General features: G+C 39.9%; 1 protein-coding gene across 1 annotated transcript; it reads left to right on the top strand.

Moving 5' to 3' along the window:
- Positions 1-139: 139 nt before the first annotated feature.
- Positions 140-3,310, top strand: oip5 (opa interacting protein 5). Its single transcript, XM_085343636.1, has 5 exons — positions 140-314; positions 2,308-2,374; positions 2,510-2,632; positions 2,935-3,016; positions 3,218-3,310. Exons 1-5 carry the CDS (start codon positions 140-142, stop codon positions 3,308-3,310), a joined length of 540 nt encoding a protein of 179 aa, XP_085199762.1.
- Positions 3,311-9,307: the final 5,997 nt, after the last annotated feature.

Genomic DNA, 9,307 nt, shown 5'->3' with positions numbered 1-9,307 from the left:
TTTTTTGTTAAACTTGTAGAAAAGTGTTATTTGGTATCTTGCACATTTCTTTGTAAGGGCGTGGTTACGCTGAGGGCGTGCTTTCCTCTGTTGTTCAAATTCGCGAGGAGGCCAAGTTGCTGGCTAGGCACCGTGAAGCATGGAATTTAACGACAGCTTTTTAATTAAACACACCGATGACTTAAAGCTGCCGGTCACAGGAACAGTGCACAGACAGCAGATGACTTTCCACTGTCAGCAGTGCAACGCCGTCCTGGCGGACTCCACAGGCGTCTGTGGAGAGATGAAAAGCATGGACTCGCTTATGTGCTTAAGTAAGTACACTTCATTTCTAAAAGCTTGTTCGCTGAGGCATTGGGCTTGTGTTAAATGCAGTATCAGTTTACAGTGCTAACTAAACTCATAGTAGATGGATTTTGACTTGTTTTTATGGCGACTGTTTACATCATATGACCTAATATGTTCGAGTAAGATAATCAATGAGATGATAAATACATTATTCAATAGCAATATGGTAGTATGCCTGGTGATAGATGCCTTTCCTGTAGCTGCAAAGCTGAATCAGTCTTTTAGAGAGACTGCCTATTCAGCACAGTGGTGGATTATCAATGATGGATAAGTTTCATCACAATATCCTCAAAGTTTCCAATTTACAGCCAGTTACAGAGTCAGCCTTTATTCAGTCTTCTCCCCCAGCAGAGTTCAGCCTATTGTTGATGCGGACACCCAGGTACCTGTACTCCTCCACCACCTCAAAAGGAACCTTCTGAACTAGATCACATTCCCTCTGGTCTTATTCATATTCAGAAGCAGATGAATCCTCCCAGGCCATGACACAAAATCATCCACTAGTGCTCTCTACTCTCCATCCTGCCTCTAAAATCAAACCGTTGCATACTCATTAGAGTATTTCTGTAGGTGCCACAACCCAGAGCTAAACTCCTCAGTGTCTTAGGTGTGCAAGGTGAACAACAATGGAGATTGCAGAGTCCCCTGCAGACCTCCTGAACTGAACATCACCAAACACACGGAGTACTTCCCCAGTCTCATGTGCTGTGACCTGTCTGTCAGTGGATGTGTTTCCTGACATTTCCTGTAGATTCTCTCTCAGTAGCAGCAGATGAAATTGTGTTAAATGCACTTGCGAAATCAAAGAAGGTAATCCTCACTGTGCAGCCATTACTGTCTAGATGGCAGTAAGCTCCCTGCAGGATGTAGGTGATTGCTTCCACATTTGTTCTGTGTGCAAACTGCTGAGGGTCAAGAGATGATTTCGCCTGTGGTCTCAGCTGGGCCAAGATTAGTGTCTACAGTACCTTTGTCACATGCCGTGAGGGCAGCTGTTTGATAATCGTTAAGCTTTGGCGATGTTGACTTCTTTGGTACTACTTGGGCCAGCGCACTTGCTCTAGTGTAGTTTCTTCTGCTATCTGTTTGGGAGTGGAGGGGATGGAATAGTATCTCGGGGTCTTGTTCGCGAGTGATGGGAGAAGGGAGCCGGAGATCGACAGACGGATTGGGGCTCCAGCTGCAGTAATGCGGACGCTGCACCGGTCCGTCGTGGTGAAGAGGGAGCTGAGTATAAAAGCGAAGCTCTCAATTTACCGGTCGATCTACGTCCCTACCCTCACCTATGGCCACGAGCTGTGGGTAGTGACCGAAAGAACGAGATCGCGGATACAAGCGGCAGAAATGAGCTTCCTCCGACGGGTGGCTGGCCTCTCCCTTAGAGATAGGGTGAGAAGTTCGGCCATCCGGGAGGGGCTCAGAGTAGAGCAGCTGCTGCTCCACATCGAAAGGAGCCAGCTGAGGTGGTTCGGGCATCTGACAAGGATGCCCCCTGGGCGCCTCCTGGGTGAGGTGTTCCAGACATGTCCCACCGGGAGGAGGCCCCGGGGCAGACCCAGGACACGCTGGAGAGATTATATCTCTCGGCTGGCCTGGGAACGCCTTGGTATTCCCCCGGACAAGCTGGAGGAGGTGGCTGGGGAGAGGGAGGTCTGGGCCTCTTTGCTTAGGCTGCTGCCCCCGCGACCCGGCCCCGGACAAAGCGGATGAAGATGGATGGATGGATGGGGATGGAATAGCCTGCCTGTAGTCCTGTCCTCAACACCATTGAACACTTGTGGGATCAACTGGGACGTGCTGTTCGTGCCAGAGTGACAAAAACAACCACATTTGCTCCCTAATGCTCTTTTAATGTCTGTTTTTTCAGGGGTACTATACTTAAACTCCACTGATGATTTTCAAAAGTTTTATGCCAATATGATATTTCTACCTAATGTCTTTCTACCTAATTTTCTTTAGGAGTAACCAACGATGTAGTCATTAGTGACAAGATGGAGTCAGAACATAAAGGGGAAATGACTAATTGGTGAGTAGGGTTAAGCTGCAGCGTTTATTGACCTTGTAGAGGAAATTTGTTTTGTACCACAAAGCATTGTCATGAGCACAGCTTAGACTTTAGTAGTATAGACAGGTTGATAATGAATGTCTTGATCACTCCCAGCATCTACAGCTCTTTAAAATGCCGTGGCTGCCGCTGTGCTCTGGGGAAAGTCATTCACTCAGCACCCTCACGTTTGGCTCTGATTCGGTCCATCTTTCTCCTCTACAAAGCAAACATCAACTGGTAAGCCCTCCGGTTTCTACTAACCACACGACCATATTGACTACTTGTGTACATGTTTGTCTGGGGAGGGTAGAATAAACATGTGGCTTATGAGCTTTCTTTGTTCACTTCATATTGTGAGCTCAGGTCAGAGATGAAACAAACCCTGTATATGTTGTACACTTGATGAGTAGGTTTAACTATTCACTTTATAAATAAGTGTGTGTGGTAATTATATTTTTCATTCTTTAATGGAAACCATTTCATTGAAGTTATTTTTTGCATCCCTCGATCTTCAAGAACTTGCTTAATTCTCTCTGCAGTTACATCCTCAACAGCAGCTCCTTGGTGAAGGCATCCACACTCACATTTGATCAGAAGCCGCTCAGACAAAGCATGAATGAGGTGGGACACTGAAATAATAATATCATGTCGGAGCAAGAGAACCAATTTTACTTTTTTCATTGGGTTTTATTGTGGTTCATCAGTGCACACACTCACTTCACAATAGAAGAGATTAGTGCATAAAGCAATCCAGTTAGGAATGAAATAAATTATAATTGCCTCTGCTGAGCAAATAAATGTGTTACTTGCTTTCCGTTGCAGGTGAGACAACAGTTTGAAGCACAGCTGGAACAGATGTCACGCATTAAGAACAGACTGGTAGACAGAAGTGTTACCAGTAATATGGTCAACTAGTGTACACAGGACACCCAGCTCAACCTGGGATTAGGGAAAATATGTTCTTCAGTCTGCTGCGTACTGTAGATGGTTTTTGGTGATGGTGGCATTTATGCGCCTCCATATGCTTGTAAAGAAAATTATATCACTAATAATGGATTAGAGCTGAAATGTGTTTGTTCCATCGGAAAATAAAGGGAAGATCAGTGAACACTAATATGTCAGATTGTATGTAAACAATGGATGCAGCTCCAGCATTCAAGAGTGTGAATACTTAAACCGGACACAGACCTGCATTCTTTAGAAGAACCAGCAGAGGGCGCCTCCTCATTAAAAAATCAATTCTTAAGGTAAAGATGGAAAAACCCTCCCGCTTCTTTGATCTGCCGCTTTCCTGTTGAGTTTATGGCCTCCGTCACTATTTTTATGTCTTACTGAATACAGCATGATTGTTTTATTTTGTAAATTATGGCCCCGCTTAGGCTATAAGGATACAAAACAAAATGGTATGCTTTATGATAGGCTAGTTGCTACTGTGTGACCATGAAGTGTCCTTGGTTAATCTGTCAGATTCACCCCTCCCTTCTGATGTGTTGCTTGCTGACCAGAATGCTTCAGAACTGGACCTCACCGTGCCAACATCCATCTTTTATATACAGTCTATGTTGACAGCTACTAAGTGAAATTACTTTTTATTATTCATTTTCTTAATTGTTGTAGGTTAAATCAGGGCATTGTTGTGAAATATAAACGTCATTCCACCTGTATTGTTACTTTGGTTCAAAACATTGTTGCTGGTACCCTCACAAGGTATTTGTCTAAAATGGCAGAATGCAGATATTAACAATTGTTACAGATGATAGCAACAGTTGTTGACACAGCTTCTCAGATCCCTTCTCTGCTGCTGATAATGACTTCTTGCCAACGTTTGAGATATATGGTCAATGTTCAGTCACGCTCAGTTCAGTTCAATTAAAATGTCAAAGTAATCTTGATTTACTGTAGTTTGTTTGTAATGGACAGCATACACTCAGTGGCCACTTTATTAAGTACATCTTGCCAGTACTGTTTTTGCCTTCTGATCTACTCTAACTGCTAATCTAAATTATTATTGTTGACAGCAGTTTCTGCCATACTCATTCAAACAACCATGTCACATTCAGTGTCAGTAAATTACTTTTTCTCCCCGCTCTGACGCTCGGTTTAAACGTCAGTAGATCATCTCAACAACAAACACAGCCCTCAATGCTTTGAATTGCTGCCATGTGATCGACTGCTTAGATAATTCTATTATAAAGCAGTTGAACCTAATAAAGTGGCCAGTGAGTGTATATCTCATGTATTTGCTGTAAATGCTATTTTGTTAATAAAGTTAATTGTTCCCACGATTTTAGGATCAACAGTTCAGTGAGAGCAAAGGTGGTTTTGTTCCTGCTTACAATCTTCAAACCAAGCTAGAATTAGGTTCAAATCTTCCTTCAGTAATCATTTTCTGGTGTGTAACCAGCCTCAGAGTGGTATTAAGGACAACAAACTTTTGGTTTGTTGGTTTGTGTTATATGGCATTCAAACTGTAGTCGACACCCAAAAATTTAATTGGCACCATGCTGCGTTTTATTGCTTAACTTCTGATACAGATTCTTTTTTCTTTTTAAAGTTAATACAAAACCAGACAAGAGGCTCACACATAACAAGCATGCCCATTTCCTCCCTCTGGAGTGCATAGTTTCTACACAGTCCACGTCCTCTGTGGGAAAAGTTGATCAACAAAGTGATGTCGTTAATCTTACCTAAGCTCTTGATATTTTATTTTATTTTTTCCTTAATGGGAACAAAGGTTGATTTGTTTTTCAGCTGCACTGTGGCTACACTGTCAGGTCATATTTGACACAATGGAGAACTACTCTGTTCTTTACTGTATCAAACTAGCAGGTAGTCTGTAAAGCCGTTGTGTCAAACAAGTCCTGACAGAACATCCAAAATGAACATTTCAGTTTCCTAATTACACTCATTCACATTACAAAGTTGGATTATTGCATGCAATACAAATCATTCATTATTCTGCTAAGACATGCATATTTTTCAAACCCATATATTAATGTTGCTAGATGTCTACTTGCTTATAAATTTTTGATTACAAATTCCAAGAAAGAGCATTACAGGGTTGTTAGAACAAAGTATCCAAGACAGGGTGGAGATGATGACGGTGCAAGTCAGTACATAGAGAGAGAAAGTGCTTTTCAAACAAGTGTCAAGTTCGCTCAGTGAGGCCTTTACAGTTACAGAATTACTTCAATATTTATTTCTAAATAAGAAGTGGGCTTTGAATGGATGTAAAAATGCTACGATTGAAGTTTAAAGCATCTCTCGTGTACTGATGTAATAACATGACGCTACAGCTGTTCTAGAATACACTTTGTTCTGCAGAAAATATCCTAAGCTTTCAGTGATAAATCCATAACTCCCCAATGAAAGAAGTGTAATCGACTGCATGAGCAAAAAATAAATAAAATAAAAACGGGTGAATATAACCCTTTCCATGTGATGCTACAGAAACCTTTAAAACACTTTCACCCGGGCACTAAACTCATGCATTATTGTAGGTTATTGCTTCTAAAACTCTAATCAAATACAATTTTATGGAATTAAATATAACGCTCTGAATCCCAAAACTATGAGGTAATATGTACAATGTGATGTCATTGAGAGATCATTATTCTAGGACTAAAAGTCAATTTCAGATCCTTACCAATCAGATCCAAATCTAGGATTAAATTTAATCTCATTCCCAATAGAACATTTCTTCGTCACCATCACACGTGAGACTTGAGAGATTTTTGGCTTTTGCATATTAACTAATTCTTTTAATGCTTTATAGTGCATAAATAAAAGAAGTTACTTATTTTAAGCATATATGCTATAGTAAATGACTTGTTTAAATACTTAACTTACCCTGATTGTGCCTTACATTAGTTGTATTTCGATTGCACAAACTAGCCATGTGATGAAAATGAGATTTTGCAGTAGAGTTTAGAGTAAAGCTGTGTCTCTATGCAGTGTATTTAAATGTACCTAAGTCTACCACCCTTTAACTTCGCTGAAATAGTTTCCAAAGTTTGGCGCTCCAGCTTAGCCTAGAAATCGATTTCACTATTCCTCATGAAGCAAGCATCACTACTGGTCATGCACGGCTACTATAATGTTGGCACCACAGTCCCGCTAAATAAGCTAATGCACATGAGTCTATACATATCTTAATGGAAGACATTGGTGATTTTGTTGCTTTCAAACAACTTGTCACTTGTTTATACAATATACAGTTTGGTCAACAACATGACAGTTAGGATAAAATATTGCACAAATCCCGGTAAAATGTGATTTTTTTTCCTTTGAAAAATCACAAACGTGAACAAAAGAAAGAAAATGCACAGAAGCAGCATGCATTCACTTGAGGAACAATTATGCATTTCATTAGATTACGTTACCATTATCATGAGAAGCTCTGACCAGCCTACTCTTTGCCACTTGTTTATGCTTTCAAATACATACCTGAATGCAGTTTAGATGCATGAACATCAACTGAGCTGCGAAGAATTTTTTTGTTCGGCTGATCCTAAAGAAACACCATAATGTCCGACAGACCAAGATGAGCTATCTACCTAAAGAAAAAGCTACACTAGATTAAAATAAACAAGCAGGACTTTGTTTGATTCCATTGGGTGGATCTCTAAATTAAATGTAAAGCTTCTTCTAGGAGTAATTTCACTAATCTCTGAAATCTGAGATAATTACCTGGGTAATTCAGTGGGAAACTGTCATTTTCTTCCTCAAGTGACTGCATTTTACTTCTGTTAAAATAAAAAAATAAAGAAAAAGAAAAATGAGACCAGGTTTTTGGATGAGATAAAGCATGTTTGATAAAGAAAATCTGATTGCATCTTCTCACAATTCCTTAAAAGAAATCAAAACTGAAAATCTATCTCAACCTGAATGTCCCATTATACACGCCCTACATGCAGGAGGGGGGGAAAAAACCTCCCAGCAATTTACATGGGAAAAAACTAAATAAAAACATGTTAAATTGAAAATTTAAATTGAAAGAGACCAGATGAAGGAAAACTGAATCAGAATGCTTCAGGAGACAAATCTGAAATAATACAAGTTGCCAGATTTCTACGTAAAGGACTCAACATTAAAAGGAAAACTTCCCAATTTTATCTCTATGTGCTATTTGTAAAGAAACACCTGCCGACCTGACAAAGGAGAGCACAATACAATGCAAAACAGATGCATAGGAGACCACAGTTTGAGTGGTTCAGTGGTTTTTTGTTTTTGTTTTACCCAAAATGAGTGAAAGTGTGCATCGTGTGCTTGTGTGCTGCTCAGTCTTCTCCCATTTACAACCTCACTTTTTGACCCCCAGAAACAAAACTAATCATCCAACATTATACAACTTTCTGTGGCACTTGACAGCCTTTTAGCTAATTCACCACTCTCCTCGTCCATGCTGTTGGACTTCCCATGGCAATGAGGTAGAGCAAAAAACAAAACATTAACACACCCAATGAGTCTAATGAAAATCACAGGCCTTGATCTTTGCTACAGTATCTTGTGTCTTTTGCTATGTTTCCCAGAAAATTGGGAGCAGTTACTTTGTTCTTTATCAAACTGTTTTTTGTAACTGTGGTGAAGTAATTTTTTCCTTTCTTACTATTTGGGAAGTAGAGACTATGTTTACATGCAGCCTGACGAGAATGTCACGCGTATTTCTAAAGGACTTTCAGGCAGACAAAATAATACTAGGCTACATGTAGGCATAAGCAGTGTGCATCATGCAAGTCCGACCGCCCAAAATTTCAACAGATGGTGTTCACTGATGATCCGTGGGATGCTGTGGAGGAGAAGTGGTTAATGTCCCAGCAGGAAGGAGAGCACCAGTGTCCCAGAAGCCCAAATGAGGTCATCTTGATAGTGTCCGTTTACCTCCAAATGTCTTGGTGGTGGCGGATGTTACATGTTGGTGTTGCTGGGGTAAATTTGCAAAGCAATATCACTTGCAGAGGATTCATGACTCCATTAAATGACGGTTTATTCCTAAAATAACAATTCACATGTTACCTTCATAGAAGAAATATGACCATTATTCATAATTATACTCAGCACATTCTCTCATTGCATTTGGAACAATTAGATATGCAGTGATGTACAAAAATCTTAAGCCATTCTTGATTTCTTTATATTTTATCTCAGCAAATGGTAAATATTCAATATTGAAGTAAATTCAAAACTCTTCTTTGGATGTTCACTGCCTTTGTTTTGTTCTGTCCCAAAAATCGGTTTTATTTTCTCTAAGCTGTCTGTTATGTGTAAACAGAAGAACACAGGTCATCCCTTGAGCTAAGTGCCTTTTTTGTGCTTCAATGACGAGGTGATTATTAAATGGCTTAAACACTTAAACAAATATATGAAATATCATGACTGGATTGAAAATGAGTGAAAAAGCAGCCAATGTCAACCCCCCCCAAAAGAAACATCAAACAAGGGAAACAAGGGAAACAAGGAGGGAGAGAAAGCCTGAAGCCACTTTGAAAAATAATAATAATTTAGGTTGACTCCGTGGAAAAAAAATTCATAGAAATGAAGGGTGGCTCAAGAGTTTTACACAGTACTGCATAATGAATGCATTATATAATGCTGCAATCGATTCTGCTCCTTAAGTTAATTTATTCGATTACGAATCATTTCAGCTTTAAACAGAGATTACAGTAGAATCTTATGGTGCTTAATGGACACAGTGTCATTTAATGCAGACAAACAATTTTCGATGGTGTGACTTTCGGTTAATGTACAGACGACTCCTTAAAATAACTCAAATAACACAACGTAGAAGTCCGCTGGCATGCAATTGTCATCAGTTTTCAAAAAGTGAAGACAGAGGTTTAAGTAAAAGCTGACCGAAGCACTGACCTTGATGCGAGTTAGACCGAAAGGATGCAGAGATATTTCCTCTGTGGT

Source organism: Diplotaxodon limnothrissa, linkage group LG19 (genome assembly GCF_057381915.1).
Source record: "Diplotaxodon limnothrissa isolate DT_005_m linkage group LG19, D_limnothrissa_male_GT1.1, whole genome shotgun sequence".
In the NCBI taxonomy this organism is placed as follows: domain Eukaryota; kingdom Metazoa; phylum Chordata; class Actinopteri; order Cichliformes; family Cichlidae; genus Diplotaxodon; species Diplotaxodon limnothrissa.
This window is presented reverse-complemented; position numbering and strand designations above follow the sequence as displayed.

Coding starts and splice junctions, on each gene's coding strand:
- oip5 (XM_085343636.1), top strand. CDS start 140: ATGGAATTTAACGACAGCTTTTTAATTAAACACACCGATGACTTAAAG. Junction 2,375..2,509: donor AAAGGGGAAATGACTAATTG/GTGAGTAGGGTT, acceptor GATCACTCCCAG/CATCTACAGCTCTTTAAAAT. Junction 2,633..2,934: donor TACAAAGCAAACATCAACTG/GTAAGCCCTCCG, acceptor TTCTCTCTGCAG/TTACATCCTCAACAGCAGCT.